Source organism: Formica exsecta, unplaced genomic scaffold (assembly GCF_003651465.1).
Source record: "Formica exsecta isolate Colony F162 unplaced genomic scaffold, ASM365146v1 scaffold2, whole genome shotgun sequence".
Taxonomy (NCBI): domain Eukaryota; kingdom Metazoa; phylum Arthropoda; class Insecta; order Hymenoptera; family Formicidae; genus Formica; species Formica exsecta.
In genome coordinates, this window is record NW_021849297.1 from 3,585,881 (window position 1) to 3,607,546 (window position 21,666).

Genomic DNA, 21,666 nt, shown 5'->3' on the forward strand with positions numbered 1-21,666 from the left:
TGAAAACTAAATCGCTTCGGCGCAATACGTCATCTCGATATCTAATCCGGATCCAGAGATCTGCGAAAAGCGTTATATTCTCTTTGTACGTAGACTGAATAAAATAATGACATTTCATGCAATATAAATTTTGCTGCATCGTGTTGAACCATGTCGTATAATATTATAACATATTATCAGATAGATTGATTGTAACTTGTCGAAATAAATCAACTTTCGTATTTTTATCAAGAAAACATTATTCAGCAATAAGAAGTTAAAAATTTTCTCAAATATATTTATGTAAGGAAAATTCGTGTGAATTATTTAACTACTTGGGGATCTGAAGTTTAAATTTCAATATATACTATTATTTTTGCATAATATTTCACATTTTTTACAAATCTTTTTATAATCATTATACAAAATTCAATGCAAATTAATTTTGGAACAAAAACAACGGAAAATTATATAAAACTTGCATTTAATAATCTGTATTTGAAACTTTATTTAAAAATTTACATTGCAGCACTACAATATTTATTTGAATTTTATATGATTTCGAATTGATATATCAGTATATATAGAAATATTTCTCGGTAAAGTATCCACGTTTTCATAATCGGTATCGCATCGCGGTAGTCGTGATGACACCTCTCGCGGTATCTCTCGCCCATGGCCGCGTTTTACAGGAAGCGAGCGGCCCGATCGCGAGGCGTATAGATGCAAGTTGCGCAAGTCAGCACTAGGAAGCTGTCGACGCCAGCCAGGGCCATGATAGAGGCGGGGATAAATGTATCTGTGCACGCACATTTCTCGTTTTCCTTCTCGTATGCTTTGGCCTTGTCACTAGTCGCCGCGCCGGATTCCTCTCTGCGTCCTGTTTCTTCGTCATCTTTTCTCTCGTAACGAGAATTCGAAAGAAAGATGAAGGAAGAGAGTGAACGACAGCGAGCTCGAAGGATACGCTAAGAAAGAGAACGGGGAGAAGAAGTTGAAGTCGACTCCCAGTTTCACTGAAGTACGACCGCATAAATTGCAGGATTATAAGATTGCCTGCGCGTCACGATTAAGATTCTAGTTAGATATCGATTATCAGTGTTATAAGATTTGGATCAGATCTTATTAAAGACCAGATATTTATTACTTTAAATTGGAAACTTTAGAAGAGTGAGGGAGAGAGAATGGCACGAGAAAAAAAAATTAGTTCTATATATAAATACATAATTTTTTATTATATATTATTGTACACACACACAAGAGATTAGATTATATTAATTTAACGCATTTGAATAAATCGTAAATTTTTTTTTTCGTAAAAAAATAGATTTCGAATGAATTAAAGAATTTAATCCCGAAATGAATCCAGTATAATACATGCTCATCTTAACGAAGACCAAAAAATTTGCTCCTAACTATCGGTAGATATCGAGATCTGCCAGCTCTATGTCTGCATAACATTGCAGACTCGATGATTTGTTCGTCGATGAGGCTATTTTGGCAAGGGCCGACACCCTGCAGCGAGATTAGCATTGCCGTTTAGACTTTTTTCAGCTTAGGAAAATACAGCCGCGCGATAAATAAACGATTAAGAGATTCGCCCGTCCGTCCCGATTCTCGAACGCTACGTCCTTCGCGCTAGTTTATTTAGATTCTACACGGTCTGAATAATACGAAACCTCGCACCGAATCTACGTCGTTCCCATGACCATGATTATCCAATCCTTTCGCAAATAATCCATGCTCGATTTTTGTGACTCGCTTACATAAAAAAAAATAAAAACTCCCGTCAAAAGAAAGGAATATACGATCGCTTTATGAAAGATATTAATTAACCTATTGTTTTTTTTTATAAATAATTTTGATTTTTCAGTTACGTTAATTGTATAACAAACATTTAAATGCAATTAATCATTTCCGAAAACGCATTATATATTCAGTACAACTATTTATGATTCAGTGCTATTTTCAGGACGTGAATTTATTTCTTTTCTCATTTATCACGACGGCGTTTGAAATGAGATTAACTTATACACGAACGTGGTGTCTTGCCTTTCTCGTTTTACTCTCGTGCAACACTTGTGCGTGCGTGAGGCGCATAGCGCGTTTAACATTGTAGACCGCGTTATTTATAACGGTACAGTGTGTCGCAAAGTTTATGGCAGGGTGCAAATTACGACGCGGGATCTCTTTTTTTTAAATCTTTCCTCGTCCAATCGCGCTTTCGTTCTGGGCTCGTAAATCTGACGTATCAGGCGCAGATAAATTACGAAGTGACTGGAAGGTTAGTGCCACGTGGGTGGAAAGTCGCCTTGGCGAAATTCCCATTTGCGTTCGCGATGAGGAAGGAGGAAGAGAAAGAGAAAAGAAGGAGGGACGGAGACAGAGCGAAGGATGATAGCTCGAGGATTTCTTCCGTTCGAGTTATAGAAATATGGGCCACTCGCTTTTCTCACGGTCGCCGCGATCTCGCGTTTCAGGGCTGCTCCGTTTCGCGAATACACGCGTGTTTCTCCCGATATGCTTCTCTCGATGCAATTTGATTCGCCTTGAAGCATACGCCTCAGCTTCGGGCGAGGTTTACGTTACGATTAAAATTTTATACCATGACTATTTTTACTTGAGCAAAGATTGGATATTGTAAACAAAATTGATTTAGACCACACATAGCACAGTGTGTATGTAATTTTTAAATTACATTTTTCTATGTGAAAGTTACTGAAATCGTAAAACATGATTGTCCAATGCCGATATCGATCAATTTTTGATGAAGCAAATCAATTCAATTAATTAAAATAAACCAAGATTTGAAGCGAAATTATATTCTTATAAAATCCATATTATATTTATATTTTATAATAAAAATTTAAGAAGTAAAATATTATTGCTCATATCGATAATATATAAAGTAATTGAGGTCAGAAATGATCTCACCATAACAGTTGGAATTACACAACATACGTTTGCAGCATATCATTTGTCTTTACATTTACTTAAGAACGGGAACTAAATGCCGACTCTGTGTGATCGTATCGCGTTTTAATCCAGGAATGTGAAACGATAGCGGTAGCACATCGATGGTCGTCGATTCTTCTTGCGGGCGTGGCCGATCGCATGGACGCTAGTTGGACGAATTACCGCGGCGCATGGTTGGCAGAGCATGAAGGCAAAAATCAACCGGGTTTCGTGTCGAGGCGAGACGTTCATCATCGTTCTCTCGCCTTGGGTGACTTCGCCAAGTGTTCTTAGTCGCGCGCGCGCGAAAAGCGATGACCCGCAACGTGCCTTCTCGTCGTTTCGCTCGACATAAGCAGATTCGTATCGCTCTCTCGTTTACAACGTGACCCTGGAAACGTAGCTTGCACCTAGCGGAAACGTTCCCGTCCGTTGTAAAACGTTGATCAATTATAGTATATCGATAGGATCGCGCCGGCATGAGAACTGTTTCTTTTTGTTTCGTCGAGAAACGTTATCGATCTTTCTGCTATTTGTCATGCATATCTCAGCGCGGCAATGCAAATTGTCATATCAGCTGACGATAATTTTTGCCTCATATTTTAGAATAAAATGTTTATTACAGGGATCATTATATAATGGTATCACGAAGGGTAAAACGCTCATTTTTCACGAAGCAAAAACACATCATTATTTTGATACGCGCTAGATTCCTTCTCTAAAGTTGTCACTCGCCGAAGCGAGCGATGATCACTTTCATCAAGGCCGGGAATTTCTCTTTTTCTCCCTCTGCAATTGCTGATAACGAGAACGGGCCGCGAGCGACGTCGACCGAAACGATCGATCGATCGATCGTTTTTGCGCGGTTTATCGTCGTCGCGCGCGATGTAGCAGAACTGATTTCTCCGGTTGTACCTGATTGGAAGGATCGCGGAACCTTTCTCCCGCATCCGTAAGGGAACGACGCAATGTCGATATAATGTCGCGATTAAAATTTAAAATTGATATATGCATGCATAATTTAAGCATTATTAACCCACATCAATACATGCGATCGCGTAGAATATTTTTGGTCCTCGTAAATTAGGCAAATTCTTTTTTTTTTTTTTTTTTTTTACAATGGGGGGGAATTGGGGAAATCCAAGATCGTTTTTGCGCGGTTTATCGTCGTCGCGCGCGATGTAGCAGAACTGATTTCTCCGGTTGTACCTGATTGGAAGGATCGCGGAACCTTTCTCCCGCATCCGTAAGGGAACGACGCAATGTCGATATAATGTCGCGATTAAAATTTAAAATTGATATATGCATGCATAATTTAAGCATTATTAACCCACATCAATACATGCGATCGCGTAGAATATTTTTGGTCCTCGTAAATTAGGCAAATTCTTTTTTTTTTTTTTTTTTTACACTGGGCGGGTATTTGGGACATGCCAATTAACCGGACAAACCGCTCGAACAAACGATCATTCTTCGTCGTGCTATTCGTCGATCGTCGCACGATGTTATTTCGACTTTCACTCCGCCTGGCTACCATCACCAGCCATTACATACTTTCCCCCGATGCACCTGTCTAACGTTCGATAATTAAATGAGCTACGGGCTCGTCATATCGCGCGCCGGACATTGTTGACTCGTTTAATTGACAGCGACACGATCATCGCGCTGTTTAAATTACGACAGAAAGTTCGTCGTAACGAGAGTTGAAGAACGCGCACAGATTGTATCACGACCGCAATAATGAGGCTAATAATTGCGGGTTTAGTTAAGCTCGTTGACAATATAATCGCGAGCGACTAATAATCGTGCTCTAATTGTAGTTTCTATCGATTACGCGAGAGAGTTGTGCTTTATTAAAATGCGTAGTAAAACACGTAGAAATAGAGAAAAAGTAATGTAAAAATTCGAAACAAGCATATTATTATTACTCAAATAATTTGAGTAATAATCGATCACTTAATGATTTGTGGAAAGTAAATTGATGAAAGTTCAATGAAATGTCAACATGATGATTGGAAATGATTTCCCATTGATTACGGTCACTTTCGAAACTATGTTATCCGTGGACAACACGCGGTATATGAGCTTATTTCGTGTCAACAAAACGAACTTAGAATGTTCGCGCAAAAGTATTAGTCACGCTATTGCAAGCGTGACTTTTCATGCTATCGCCGTGCCGTTACTAGCGTGTCTCTTTTCGTATGGCGGAGGATTAAACGACGTTACAAGAGAACAATTTACAATCCGGGTACCACGACTGCAATGTACGACTGCAACTTTGCCGAGCAAGACACGAAGCGAAGTCATTGAAGAGCAATGTGAAGTATTTGATCATTTTATCAGCTCATAAATTCCTCCGAAGAAATAAAGAGAAATCGTGACGTAATAAATTTTGTACAATGAAATGCTGATTAATAATTAAGCTTAAAACGTGAAATCTGGACTGTTAATTTTTTCTAACAATAAGATTACATCTCGCGGAGTTACATATAAAAGCAATATTTAACGCAAAGAGTAATAATAAATTTAATTTATACTTGTAGTAGTGTATATATATATTGCTAATAGTCTACATTTGTGCTATCGTGATGCTTTTTTACAGCTATCTGGTTACTGTCTGGTACCGTTCTCTGCGTTACAATTCGTGCTAGAAAATATAAGAACGTTGACATTGTACTCGGCACGGTACCAAGGGGGTACCGCGAATCCTTAGGAAGGATCCGCTATATTTCTTTCCGCCGACCGCGGCATTCGGAGAGCGGGCGGGGTCGCGGGAAATAGGATCGGCAGAATCGGGATTCTGTCGATGGAGGATCGCCGAGGGAATAGCGTCAGGTCACGTTACCGTTGTGGTCGGAGATCGGTGGTCGGTAGGGCCTTCGGCAACCACGGTAACGACGGTATTCGCATAGGTAGCATGCTAGCTAGCACGTTAACGGCCACGCCAGTAGGATCGTGAGGGGAAACACAAATAGCGAGCCGATGACGAGGATACCAAGCCCGATCGATGGATGATCGGGAAGTCGTAAGAGAAAATCGAGACATTCGGTACACCGAGTTACGAAGATTGCAACGAATACCTCGCTGCGTTCTTTCAAATTCATGTATAGGATAAATCGTAAATCAAAAGAGAGGAGTAGAAAAATCGTCATCATCTCTACTTGCAATTAGTAGAAGATAGTTTCGAGGTACTTGACATATGCCTCTATTCGTACACGACGTATACTTCCTTTGGAATTTTTCCTCCTTCCTTGACGCGAGTACAATTAAAAAACATAATAGGGACGTAATGACTTTACACGGCTAATTATGTTACGCGAGTTGCGCCTCTGATCTAAGGATTAACGCGTGCGAGAGTGAAGATGCAACTCGTCATAATAACGCGCGCGCTCGCGATAAAATCAGAATACGTCAGAAAACATTGATCTTATGATAATTGCAAAATGTGCATTTTTTATACTTGTAATAATTTATATTTGTCGTAAATTCTTTAAAAACATGGATTTATATATTCCAGAAAAACACTTTAATATTTTGAATTTCTTATCATTTTTATCTCCCTCGCTCTCTATACACAAATATTAAGCTGATAGAAACAAATAAACCTTTATTTAAACAATTCGCATGTGTTTTTCAGCGTACAAAATATAATAAAAAGTGATTATGTCGCGAGTTACTTAAGTAATTCATGGAAACAAGTGACCCAGGATACTACTGTGTTCTTTACAGGTTTTATATTTAATTTTGCAGATTCTTTATACAAGAAAATATACGTCTTGCAGCAGAATAGGCAAAGCAATCATATAAAACAGTCGATTTTTAATTAATTATTTTTTTCATCGATACATATGATCCTCCCACAATTTAAAAAATTTTTAGGGAAAATTATTCAAAAAATTATCTTGTATATAGATTTTGCAATGATATATTTACAATATACAATATTAGTCATGTTGTTCGACTTTAGGAATTTCGATGACTGCTCCGGATGTTCGAAACTGGTCGAACCAGAAAGGCCGGAGTCCGTAGGCGGTATTAACGGCCGCCTATAAACCAGAAAGATGCGGTAGGTCAGGATTACGCGAGTCCTTCAAATATGCGAAATTACGACATGCACTCTAAAGAATGTTTGATCCTTAATGAGCTCTACAAAGATCTTAAAGTCCTTTGATGATTATAGAGCAAGACGAGATCTATTTGCGTTTACGATGATAATATCTTTGAAAATATGATGACACAGTGATAAAATTTATTATACATGCTTTGTATAATATTTAATAATCTTTATATTATAATGAATAATCTTCTATTCACACAAACTAAAAAATTGCATGCAATGCTGTTTCTCTGAATTGATGACGACAGTATTTAATTCTGAAATTCCACGAGAATAAAATGAGAAAATATCGCTTTTATAATCGAGTCTCAAAGTCAAGAGGCTTTCCAAGTCCATCGACATGTTTCAAAATATTCATTGGCTCTTACAATACGCGTTACATGAGGAAGAGATTACGTGTACCAACGAGAAGAGTTCCTTGCTTTCTCTCTTTCTCTCGTATGATCTCAATCCTCTCGCTTATTGTTCGGTCAGGCATCGAACCTCGCTTCTTCTTCTTCTTCTTCTTCTTCTTCTTCTTCTTCTTCCTTCTCTTTCTCCGTGAGAGATCTTCCCACGCACGTGTCGGAGACCACATACGGCACGAATCTTTATCTTTTTCTCTCTCTTTCTCTTTCTCGCTAAGTCCCTAGTGAATAATTACCAGATGAAGATACCGCCGCCTTGTGTAGGTTGAAATCTGTTCACCTCGGTCATCTCGTCCCTAGCGATTTTACAACGGTATCCTATGCGCCTATTCCTCATTCTTTCCCCTCTTTCCCCATACCATATTTCTACGACGGGACGATGACATACAATGTCCCTTTGCGGATAAAAGCAGTACAATGCGGGATTCGACCCGACCGCGTCGCGCCGCGGTATAGAAATTGGCTCTTTCGACCGCAAACCCGCATTCGTATTATTTAAATAGCGCATTTTAATGCATTTCCTGTCATGTCGTAGCTATATATGAACGGCACTGATGTTTCTATTACAATTACATCTTTCAAAAGTATGTGATGTTAGGTTCTTTTCCGTCTTTCGCATATGAATGATACTATTTAAAGAAATTCAATAGAAGAACACATTATAGCAAAAAGTATTTTGCGAAAGAAAACAAGAATAATCCTACAAATTTTATAAAATATTTATAAAAGATGTATATTTTCATTTTATTATATTTTTTTTTTATATAGAAAGAGCAGCATTAATACTAACTAAAAATTTAAAAGATTTGCACATCGCGAAGGAAATTTTTCTCGATGAAGTTAATAACTTTAAGAGAATTCTTTCTTAAAATTCCCAAAAGAAATTTAATTTTACGTCTTTTTACGTCCTTTATTACGTCAAAAGTATTTTTCGAGTAAATATCGAAAGAAACGTATTTATTAATTCTTTTATTAGCGTTTATTAATTTAATTTCCCACGATTTATAATATTTATTTAAATAAATCTTGTCGTATATTTTTCTGCTTACAAGAGTTTGATTGGAATAGCGTTTCACGATTTCTGTGTCAACGCACGTTCGCCCGCGGGACATCGCGCCCACCGCTGCGGTAGACAAGGAGGTTAAGCGATATGGCCGAAGGTATCGCATAACTGCATATAACTGTGCCTGCGGTCGGACACAAACTTTACACTTTGTGTGCATTTGCATACAATCGTAGAGCGTAAAGCTCTCGTACGCCGCGCGCGCTCGCACGCATATCTTGTACACATCGAGAGGATTCTTTCAATCTGCGTCCATCAAATTCGCGGTTGTTACCACAGTGCGTAGCAAATCTCGAGATATATCACCTGCGTGATATACACTTGTGTGAAAGCGCCTTTTTTATTAACTGCGAGAAATTTATATGAAAATAATACGCGGGATACAACATCACGAGAGTTCACGCTCCGCGCGCTCGTAGAAAATTAGAAAAATTACTTTTATTATTGAAAGGAAAAATCTTTTTTTATGATAAATTTTTTTAAGATAAGCACTTTTCCAAGTCGCGTGTTGGATTGAACGCGAAAGTGCGAAAGAGCCGCACTGGCGCGTATTTCTTTAGTAAACGCGCGAAAGATGTCCGAAGCGGTTCAGATAAGTTTTTCGCAACATCGCTCGCAGGTGGCAACGAAAGAGAAATCGTGACGATCCGCTGCTGGCTGCTGCACCCGCTGCCTGCGCTTCTTCTTTCTTGTTCCTTTTCGCCGACTTTGTTTCTAATTAACGGCTGCCGCGTGCTAATTGTCCAGCTGACGTAGAGCGGGAGGCCTTAGAGAGATTCTTTAAGGCGAATTGAACAGGTTCAACCTTGAGTCGCGCGAAATTGTTTTCTCTCGGCATAGGAGAATACATTTCTGTGAAAATTACGAAGTGGAAAGTTTTATCCATGCTTTCCTCATCCGCGCTTATCACTACTTAATCTAGTAAACTGATAAAAAAAATTTTGTTATTTTATCTTAATGATAAAAGTGACAAACGAATAATTTATAAGTATTTAATTATTGTTGTTTCGTAAAATTTATTATTTATGATAGAATAAACATCATCTATATATAAATGTTTTTGTGATAATTTATAGCGTCAAAGCCGTAATTTAAAATATTTTCTAAAAATCGATACGATTTCTATGTTACAGAGATGGCAGAGGAGATGGTTCGTTCTCTACGACGACGGGGAGCTAACATATTCGGTGGACGAACACGTGAGTGAGATTATTAATCTGTAATTTGATACTTGAAGCGAATTTGTCGAATCAAATCCCTTTAACGCACTATCTATATTTCCATTGCGCGTAAAAAAGCCGCTTTGCCACCGATAAATCCATTTATCGCAACGATACGGATTCCCATTTCCTCTTCTGTTACTATTAGTATGAAATGCAATTTACGATAGAGATATTTTTTAAACTGTGTTTTTCTATATAAGTCTTCTATTTTCTCGCAATAGTTTTGACACCAAAAAAACATTTTAATCGTAACTTTCTGTTTTCTTAAATAATAAATAATATTTTTAATTAATATTAAAATTTGAAATATTAATAACTAATAATTAAATACAACATTTTTCGCGAAATGCCGAGTAATCAATTTGTGTCACGTTTTACATAACAGATTAATTATCTTCATTGATAAGAATACATTGCTGGAGACGAAAAGAGAAAAAGGATCGAGCAGTAATCATCCAATATCATGAATAATGAAGCGGCAATACGAAAATATGACGGACGCGAGTCGCGTGCTTCGAGTATATATCGTTCACTATCAGAGGAGTTTGAACATTATCCTAAACGGTGAAATGCGAGAAACGGTTTTTTCTCGGAGGCAACGCGCACAAACAGGCAGTATGCCGGGAGATGAAGTCAATTGTACTCTCGGTGGCCTGCCGAGCATGCATTAGTTGGCATCGGTCTACCTATCTAACTATCCACCGATATAGCGTTGGCAACGTCAGGCGTTGCACCGTCGCTCGAATACACAGAATGTTGCTATAAATGACCCTCCCCTCCCATCGATACCGTTACATCTCGAGTTTCCGCTTCCTGGTGTCGATGCATACGCGGAAACTCTTTCGAGCCGTCAGAATTGATTTACGTACGCGAACGAACGGCCAGAATAGAATTCATTACTGTTCTTCAGGAACGATGACGATGCGCGCGAAGCGTCTAAAAAGTGTATTTGGATTAACGCTAATAATCTCTCGATCGCGAATACTTTAAACAAAATGCGATTTTTTAAAATAAGATTTTGATAATTTTTTTTTGACATCGCAAAATTATATTTTATTAATTTTCTTTCGCGCGCGTTAAATAATTCGCGGCTTAAAAATGAGCGCGATAGTTATGTGCATTTTGTTTCAACTGACTTGGCGTTTGAATCAGCCGGTACAGCGTCTCGAGGAGCTGTTTCCACTTTTGATTAATGCGTAAGTTTATCTCGTTCTTATATACTCGACGGCTCGGCGCGTAAAATGGAAAAAAAAAGCGAAAGGGGTTATATATCGGATCCGCGCGCATAAATTGAACAGAATTGCCGTCAGCCTTGAAGTGTCCTTTACCCTTTATTTAAATCACTCTCGTGAGAGAGGACCGCGATTGCGGAGATGGCACACGCGGGGCCGTACTAAGGTCTTTGTAGGCGCACCTCTGCGCGGTCGCGGCATTACTCCCCGCCCGGCTATTCTCGAACTCAAATTAATGATCCGGTCTGGAGGCTTAAGAGGGTCATTCGTTTCGAGAATAATCTCGGCCGAAAAATGCGAAAAGATAATAACCGGTATACGCGTGCGGTGGACACGGTGGACACGGCGTCTCTACCCCCGGTTCCGATGCGGTGTGACTGCAGGACAGAACAGAAGTCGTTCTGGTTGTCCTTGACGCGGGAATGAGAAATTAGGCTAACGGGTCGAAATAAGTCAGTCGAAAGCAGTCGCACGCTGTATTTCCGTCCGACTCGAGTCATAATCTCGCGATTTTCCGTGGTTCTTTCGTTCTTCTTTACATGCGCGCCCATCTAAGTTCTCTCCCGAGAGAGAATTACGATCTCCGCAAAAGATATATTCACGTTCGTGGAAGAGGCCGTAAATTCGATATAAATTAATAATAGAAGCTCAAAAATTCGGGATAAACAATTGGAATGCTTAAATGAACATCGTGAGCTATTTCTTGTTACTTTGATTGCCACGAAAAGCTCGTCCCTCAAAAGTGAAGATAGAACTAAAATTTTTTTTGAACGATTTAGAGCAATTTTCGGTACTTATTATTTACTTAATTAGTCTGTAATTAAGTCTGCGTGATTTCTTCAACGTCATTGTGTGCATAGGGGACAATTGAATATCGAGAAATCATGTTTTTTAATTATATTATATTATTATTTCGTGCGATACATCGTATCTCTGTCAGATTTAGACGATGCTTTTTAAAGTGACCCTCGGCGTCCTTGCGGCGATTAAGAGATCGGGCTAACATTCCGTGAATAATCGGCGGCGCGGCGACTCGGCCGTTGCATTTAGCATCGATACATCATCATCGGGCCGACTATCGGCCGAAATTATGGCCGCCATTAATTTGCGACTCACGACTCTGTATCGCGCGCGCGTCTCGGGATAGCCGCGAATGAACCGCCGATGGTCTTTTTCTGCCGATCTGTAATTTGTTCTGTCATGAATCGTGGACGGCGCGGTCGTGGGAGACCCGGCGGAAGACCGATCGCTTTCGAAACAAAGCCTGCTCTTACCCGTCTTCGGTCTACGTAGACGAACGAAGGCTCGCGCGAGTAAAACCGAGACATTATACGCCTCCGCCCTGCTCGCCGCGCGTTGAATTGAATCCGAGATAGCCGACTGCCGCGTTCGCGAGGTTAAAAAGTAATGGAAAGGGAGACGCCGCAGAGTCTCCCTTTGGCAGGGTAACCCCGGCGTAATTGCTTTCGGGATAAGACCCACGGTCGGCGGCGAATCAACGGCGAATCACGTAAATGAAGGAGTCGTATCAGAGCCCGGAGTTATCCCAATAGGTGGATTGTTGTCTCCCATTTATTTCACGCATTCTTACGGGAATTGAAACATTCCTCGTGGATAAATCGCTAGAGACGGACAGCGTTGTACTCGAGATCAAACTTTAACGCGACCGAGAAAATTAAAAACAGATCGTATCTCTCGGCACGTTGCACACGCACGTATGCACGCACGCGGGCGCAACGTGCGTGACTTTTGAGACGAGCCGTTTATCCCGCGAAATCGCCCCGGTAACATTCCCGACGTGTTCCTCTCGCGACCGCTCTTATTTCGCCAGCTTGGCCGTGTGGCTAATTCGTTTAATTACACCGGCGTAAATCAGCCACTCTCTTGCTCGTAATCGGATTCCCGAATCATTCGCGAGTCCGGCCTGCCGGATTCGAAAGTGAAATGGACTTTCGCGGGGTACGATCGGCGGAAGGAAGGGTGAGAGGAGAGAAGAGAATTATTAATGGCGTATCTCAGGATCACAGGATTGGAAGATCCAATTTTCTGATCGGCCCCGTCCTTGAAGGTCGATTGTACGACCGCTGGAAATAATTGAAACGATTTATTCCGCGATTCGCGCAAACTCCGCTCTAATCCCGCCGATCTGTTCGATGCGATAGTCCCTCCCGTTACATTTACATAATTGATGTTTGATGAGACGAGAAGAGAGACGAAAGCGGGATCGCTGATGGGGGACTCGGAAACGTTTTGCCCGAGGTATAGTACCAATCTCTTCGATCAATTATCGATTATTACGGTCGCACGAGGATTCCACCCGCGAAACGTCACAGAAAATTACTATCGAACAGCGTGTTTGTCATTACGTTCGTTCGTCGTTCGTCCCATCATCGCGCCGCCGTCATTCATCATGATAATTTGAATTTGTAAACGCTCGCGGTTTCTTCAATCATCGCTCTCGTATCGAATACGCTTTCACAGCGTCCGATGTAACGATCATGCCGCATCGCTATCCACCGTCATTGCTATGTGCCGATCTGTCGTAATGACATCCCGCGCGTTCCTGCCCTCATGATTTCGAATCAATTAACATATCATATAGCGGGTATGTGCATAGCTATTTTAATTTATAATGTTAACATCATTATAAGATTGACAGTGCAAAAATATAGAGATACTTATGTGATGAATAAAAACATCATTAGGACTCTGAGAAAAATAAAAAATTTCTTTTTCATCTTCAATATTCGCAAACTTTGCATTACTTAAGTATCTTAAAGAAAAAAACTTTTTATTTTAATTATAATTGTCTAATCTTATCTTATACGAGATGATCTTGCCTTATATTAGAAATTGAAATTCCAACAGGTGAAAAAATTCTGATTGTTAGCAAATCATTTTTAATTAACTGCAAAATTGCCCATTGTTACTGAATATTTTTCTATTAAAGTATTCATAGAGGCCAAAAATGGATTCTACTTGATTAGCTGTCCGTTTTCCAAATAACTTTATTCAATTGTATTCTAAGCATTGCGATGTGAGGCGCGGCGTATCGCCGACCTACTAATGATCGCGATGACGATGATCGACGATGATCGACGCGATGATGAAGCGGGTGACCCTCTTTTTGCCGGCTACGTATATTCCAAGTTAAACGCAAGTTAATCGGCTGACCCCAATTAAACGATAGTCATCGAACAAGCCGGGCGAGACAACAGCTGCTTTACCGATAAATGTTAATGAATCATGGTATCGTAATAATAGCGTCGTTATTAGCGAGCAAACCCTCATTAATTAAGAAATCCTTTGTTCCTCCACCCACATTTTTGCGATTTTTACGCGTTAACCATTTCCATCTAGAGGAGCCTCTCTTGTCTATGTTCATAATTGACTACAAATTTCTTTAAAAGACGCAGAGACTAATAAAAGACAATAATGAGGTTCTATATACTCTAGGAAGAAGAACATTTACATCGCACATAATTATAGTCGAATGATTTTTATATTATTACTATTAGATTCCATACGATCATTATATTAGAAAAGTCAAGCTTTAATCAAAACTTTCTATTTAACGATAAGTTTTACGGTAATTGAAGCTATTTAAATACTTGTTTAGAACAGCATGAATTTTTACAGTTTCTTCTTCTTGAATTTTCTAATTAAGATAATTATAGAATAACAGCACAACAGTAATTTCTTTAAAGTATAAGAAATTACAGCCGTATTATTTTTAACACATCAAATCTTATTATCTAGTTTATTGAAATCATTGATTTTTTTGATTGAGAATGTATAATTTGTATATGAATTATATATTGTGTGGGGAGGGGTCTTTGCTCTTATTAGTTAATTTATTAAATCGCCACCGGAACAAACCGTTCCGTTGTTCGATTTCGCCGGAATGCAGTTTCATTAATTCCCATTAATCGAAAGGATCCGCAAGGGAAATCGAAACCCATACGGAGTGTACCAAGAGCGATCACGTATACACGACGTTTTAACGAAACAAATTACGGTACGGGAGATCCGTCTCGCTGCGACTACATCACCATAGCGAGAGAGAGAGAGAGAGAGAAAGAGAAAGAGCTCCCCGGCAATCACGATCCGGCATCATCGGTCAGATCCGTTTGTTCATCTCGCGCTATGTCAAGCATGCATACATACACATAAATATATATACATACACACACAAACGTATACACATAGTCTGATTATCGTTTTCGTCCCCGTATTCCTTTTGCACGATGTTGCTGCTGCTGCTGCTGCCTACATTCGATATTAATACCGATACGCGTGTACGGATTTGCATGCTCGCAGGCCTGAATGCACACATCGAGGCGCCTCTATAGATGCACATTTGGATGCATACATACATAGATGTATATATATAGATGGCTACGTATGCGCGCGCGCTCAATCCGCACAGCTCGTGTACGTCTTACGTAATGCTCGTCCCGTGTCAACCGTGGCTTCGCGATAAACGATGCAGGGGACGAGGAAGTCGATGGGAGCAATGTACATTAAGGAAAGGGGAGGGAGGATGGAAAGAGCGAAACGAAAGGGGTCCCGTACCGCGATGTTTTATCTCACGAGGAAGTCGCCGTTTAGGTCGCGCGAGGATATATGCGTGCATGTCGCACGTTTAGGATATATATACATGTATACACGATGATGTCCCGCTCCATCGTAGATTATGACCGTCACGCGATTTCGAATTTTTTCACGCGCGAAAAATCTCGCATGCTACCTTCCGACGAACGGGATATTATTCTTTTAACTATAATATACTTACGATCATTAAAAGTATAATGAAATTTCCGAAATGAATTTTGATAAAGCAGCTCTCATTCGTCACGTTTATAAATTTTTCTCGGAATGCTATTAAGTAGAGATGTTTCATTTATTTAAATTTTATTAATTTTGCCGGTTCATATTTTGTCACTGATATATTTACAGCTGCAGTGAAATATTGAAGCAACTTTTGGACAGAAATATATTCTTAAATATTTGACTATATTTTTATTAGAGACGTTATATCAATTATCTTGAATATATGTAGAAAAATGTTTGACTACGACCTTCTTGCTAATAAAAATCACGCAGCATTTCAGGGTTAATGCGAATACACGATGGTTCGCATCTCCACAATGTGGGGAAACTGCGCCTGGGATTAATGATACCGTCAAAGATGAATGCGGGATTTCTATGGTTGAAATATACTTCTTGTATACTCTGTCGTTTACCGTGTGACACGTATAAATTTTTAGCGCGCGAAATTGCCTTTGCAAGAATCCCAGGTGCTGTCCGGTGTATGAAATTTTGCATTATTGCGCTTCTTGATAACAGTCATTTTCGCGTCCGTGTAATTTTATTATATAATTTTTACACGAATCTACTTCCAACATTCTATTCTCAAGACAAAATATGTTGTTTATATAATTTTATTATTAGAAATTAAAATTAAAACTGCAGGGAGAAAGAAAGAGTGATTTCTTTCACGTTTTTAAAATGTTCTACAATAGATAAATTACGCGATGTAATTAAGATGTGTGACATGAAAATGATATTGCAGTCAATAATTTTGAATCCTGAGATTTATACGTGCTACACCAACATTGATTATTCCATATCTATCTTATGTAACGGATACACGTGGTTGATACGAGATACTCTGAGTTTAATCTGTAACGACGGATACTTAAGACGTTGTATTCTTTATTAATGATGGTATTAATCAAAATCAGCTGGAAACTACGCGGGCACACAATACGCCGTATTAATCCCTTTAAATTAATGACATTGGTAACTCACTGACGTCTGCTCCAAAAACAGTGTGTATATATATCTGTATACCTGCATCGAGCGCAGCGTTTAGCAGTGTGGCAGCCACGCAAGGAAAAAAAAACGTAAACGTAAAAAAGGACGAGGCGCCTCTCGTAGGATCCTAATGACGTTTCTTCGCATGTCAGCGACGTAAATCAATCACGGAGAAAGAAGAAAGAGGCAGGGTCGGCAATAAAATGTTACACGAAAGAATAGTAAGCTGCTTCGAAAGGAACTTTGCTCTGCAAATGGCATAATACACTCTGCGAGCAACAAATCTAAATTTTATTATGATCTCTGACGTTTCTTATTGAAGAATATTACTGTCAATTTTACTACAATTTCATGGAATCTACTTGAAATGCAATCAGCAACGATTATTATAAATGTCCTCGTTTAAAATTTTACGAAGAGATCGCCGAACGTTCAAAAATCATGCCACATCGCTGCGAATTGCTAGCATAGCGCGCTACATGTTTCCTATCTCGCCGCGTGCTAAAAGTCGGAAAGCGAACGGCGAGATACTATATTCGTGAGGTAATATTTGCTTAATTAGCTCAGAGGAATGTTTAGGGCTTAGTTGGATAACTCTCGCAGAGAAAGACACTCGCCTGAGAAAGGCTTAGGATTCGTTCACATCGCAGAGCAAGAGCGCCGATCGAACGAGGGAGTGATCGACCTCGATAATCGATCCGCCCAATCAATAAATCGCGTCGCGTTGGTTTTAATTTTGCCCTTTGCGTAATCGTAATCTCCACTCAAAAAAATGTCTTGCTGATATAGGTAGATTTCTAGGTGATACAACAAAAATTTATCGCTATTTTTTGTATCTGTTAGAATATTGTCTGTTACATATAGAATTTATAGCAGCAATATTCTAATAATATCTTCTAGAAAATTTAGGTCCCATTGCCAAATGTTAATCACTGCATTGGATAAATATGAGTTTCGATACTACAGCTAGAACGATCTTTGTGAGAAATATGCCAATTATAACTGCAGCATCGAAAAATTGAGAAAAATTGTTTAAAAGAGCTAGATAGATTGAGCGCGTTATACAAATATGTTAGACGTGAGGATTATATATTCATTTGTTTCTTGCCGCTAATTTTTTCTGTCTACCACAGCCAAACTTTATAACAAGTATGATTGGCCTTAACATGGATAGGCGCCACAGAAAAACATTCTTTCTAAATTTCACAAACAGTTCAGATATAAATTCTGTCTCTGTCACTTAGATTGATTAAATGCGAAACATATGCGATATCACAGTATTTGCTAATCATTTATGTACCTCAGTTAATTTTGCGCACCCAGAAAATTTTTGCTGTAGTTGCAATACCACTTTTTTGAGTGTCACATCTGATCATTTAATTAGGCGGGAATCAATAGTAATTCGTACAATTGTCAACTCTGTTTCTTCTGTAACCGAAGAATATATTATATACATTTTAACTTATCTTATCACATTGAGAGTGCATAAATTGAAACATCGTGAAAAATATAAATCGATAAAATAAACGAAAATAGATGTATAAATTGAACCCCGCTGTTGACATAGCTCGTCATAAAAGAAGGCATTCCACCTTGCAGCTGCCGCGATTTTCCAGACCAGGTTTCATCCTACCGCGCCGAAAGAGCGACCGAGGAAGAGAGGCATGCTCTTGATCAGCCGCGCTTGACGGTATCGGAGAACTCTAACGATCGTGTCCCAGTGTGTTTACACCTGGCACCTGGCACAGTACGCTCCCGCAATCTAATTCCCGGATCGCCATTCCGCTTACCCTTCTAAGGCACGACGGCGGCGCAACGGATGCTCGTCCTTTATAGCTATCTTCATCGCGTGAGCGAACCGAATCCATGAAAATGCGTCGGAATCTGAAGATCGAGCACGTGGTTGCCGATGCCGCCGAGAAACTGACCTTGTTGAGCTCTCTCTTTCTCTCTCGCTCTTTCCGCATCGCTTGACGGCAGGTCCCGAGGCGTGGCGCGTTCGGAATCGTCATCGTGTTGCACACGATCGAGATTATAAAAGTTCTAACGGTTGATAATGGCGCGCCCGCCATGCGGAATTCCTTTCCTGATTTTCACAGATCTCGTTGCAAACGATATTATCAGATAATATGAAGATCATCGTACCGTACTATATAAGAAATATTACAGAATTATATGAACAATAAGAGCACAATTACATAATAAATAATAAAAATGTACTATATAACTAAATGTAACTTCTATTATTTATTATGTAATTTTACTTTTATATTGTTTATGTAATTTTACATATTCTTTTTTACGGTGTACTGCTCCACTGCGGAATAGGAGTCGCGACGCAACTTTCGTAAAATTTTTTATACGAAATGAAATTCTGAACTTGATAAGAAACTTTGAAAAATGAGTTACAAAGAAAAATATCAATATATTAGCAGATACTTAGCTTCCAAAATGTGCACGCAGATGTGGACGTCTCTGTTATCCGACTGTTGCAACCTGTTTTATTCCGATCGGTCTCAAGGCCGCCCCTATAGGGCTCTAAACTTGATTGAACTATACTTCACGCTTTGAATTCGGTAGTATGCTACACGTTACAATCCTGTCGAGGGATATCTCGAGTTTCTCGCATTCCCTTTTATCCACATAATATTCTGAGAGTATTCTAAGAAGGAAGTTTGCTAAGCTATTTTTCACTTTTCTATAGATTCTTTGACAAAGGAGGAGGATCAATAAGGGCGTTTTTTGTCCCCACAGGATTTTCAAAAAACAATTTTTTTTTTTGTATTGTATGATCATTAGAAATGTCAAAGATAACCATTAGAGAGATAATGAGTAAAAATATTTTATTAGTTTACTTATTAGTCATGAAAAGGGCTTAGGTACCATAGTGTATCTAGGCTAATAATTAATTTTAGTTTTATGGATCGAGTTTTTTTTATCTGATTATTTTTGATATTCCTAATGATCATACAATACAAAAAAAATAATTTTTTAAAAATCCTGTAGGGGCCAAAAAACGTCATTATTGACCCTCTCCCTTTGGAAGATTAGATTTTTTTCGAAAAACGATGCGACGCGCTAATTCTAAATTATATATGATTGAAAATGAAAAGTTCTCACGAGAATTAAGTCTTAGTAGTTTAAAGGTTATACAAGATTTTATTTTCCAAAACTTAATCTTCAATGTGATTTTGCTTTATACAAAAGTCCCAAGCTTTGAGCTATGTCAGATGATTATACTTGATCGGCACAGACACACATAGAGAAGATGCGCTATTCTATTATATATATCATCTTTTTTTTTTTTTTCAATCACGAGATCGACAGATCGAGTAGTTGTCAACCTGTCAAGCTTCGTGAAATGGGTCACTCGTTTCTTGCTACTTCTAAGATCTCCTCGTCTCCACCCATCTGTCCGTCGTCGTACATTACCGCTATGCTTAACGGTTAGCCGGAACACGGAAGCTTGGCTTTTACGGTTCAATGGAACATAATCTGGAACGGATCGCGCCATGCGATCGCGACGCGGTTCTGCTGAAATCGAGTTCGAGATCGCGACCTGTTCAGGGTTGCATCGCGATTCGTAGCTGCAGTTGCAATTAGGCGTGAAGTACAGAAAGGAGATAACGTTAAGTAGGTTGATAGAGATGTTTATTATTACATTATATATATTTCGCGAGATTAGTTGCCCGATGGTCATCGAGATTAGACGTAGTCCGACGCGTGAGAAACAAAAATCGTTTCTCCTCGGTGCGATAAGCGAGAATTACCTGTAGGTTGACAACTACGGGAATACTAAAGGATCTGCGTAAAATGCAAAATAGGGAGCGGTCGAAATATATTACGGCCTCATAAAAGGTACGCTAAAAGCATTCCCTGCTGCTACTTCACGACGATCTCTCTATTCGCGCGCTAATTAATTCCTTTTAGGGTAACATGGAAAGGATCTATAAATTATAATATACAATTTTGCGAAGCTTTGTTAAAATTGCAAACGGTATACATCATTTTTTTAAAGGTACGTTTATATGATTTCATAACAAAATATAGCCGATGTCTAATGCTGTTTCTAAACATTCTATAGATAATATGAGAATTTCATTGGGACTCGGCCTATTATGGTTTTCTTTCAGACAATGGTCGGCCCGAATTTTTTCATCGAATATATGCTTTTTGAAAGAAAGAGAGAGAAATGCCGTTTCCTTTTACGACGTGGTACTTTACTGGGCATAGAAAAACTTATCGGCGCCAATGCCATGGGCAGACCATCGTCTGGACCAATCCCGCGGCGGCGGAGCGGGGCTGAAACTCATTTCGAAAATTCCTGAGGGAGAAGTATGTAATTATCTGGGAATAATGGACACCCTAGGCGGCCCGGGTAACTTTCGTCCACACTTAGACGCGCGTCTCGGTTCGGCCGAGAATGTTGGCCGGTGGATTTATCGTTCGTGCCGACAACGGCGACGTATAAATTATGATTTCTTTTCCTGCGGAGCTCCCCTCGCGTTCTGGCCGATCACCATTGTTAGGTATGAATTTGAAATGCACGAAACTCTCGTGATTGTACATGGTAAAATGCGCGACTTTGCGCTCTCGAAACCGCATTCTCGTATCTTTTTATTACTCGTCGAGTCGCTCGGACGTGTTTATAATTTCGGGTTTATTAATTAAGTTGTGTATGGAGCAGTGTGTGGAAGGCGTAGTTGAGGATACAATGGAAAGAGTTGAGGATAAATTACAGGTTGGAGAATATAGCGCGAGATTTCGCCGACGATACTGCGTTATTAATTGTTCGGTTAATTTCTCAATGGTATAGAGAACCTGCTATTATAACAGAATTTTTCGTAGGCGCTAAAGACATACTTTACCA

The 21,666-nt window shown here is 39.4% G+C and overlaps 1 protein-coding gene across 1 annotated transcript in view; it reads left to right on the forward strand.

The window, feature by feature from the left end:
• LOC115234526 (protein outspread) overlaps positions 1-21,666 on the forward strand; it is a 223,743-nt gene that overhangs the window by 123,881 nt on the left and 78,196 nt on the right. Inside the window, exon 3 of the mRNA XM_029805684.1 lies at positions 9,655-9,720. Coding sequence (XP_029661544.1) covers positions 9,655-9,720 — 66 coding nt within the window. The remainder of the gene's footprint in view (positions 1-9,654; positions 9,721-21,666) is intronic.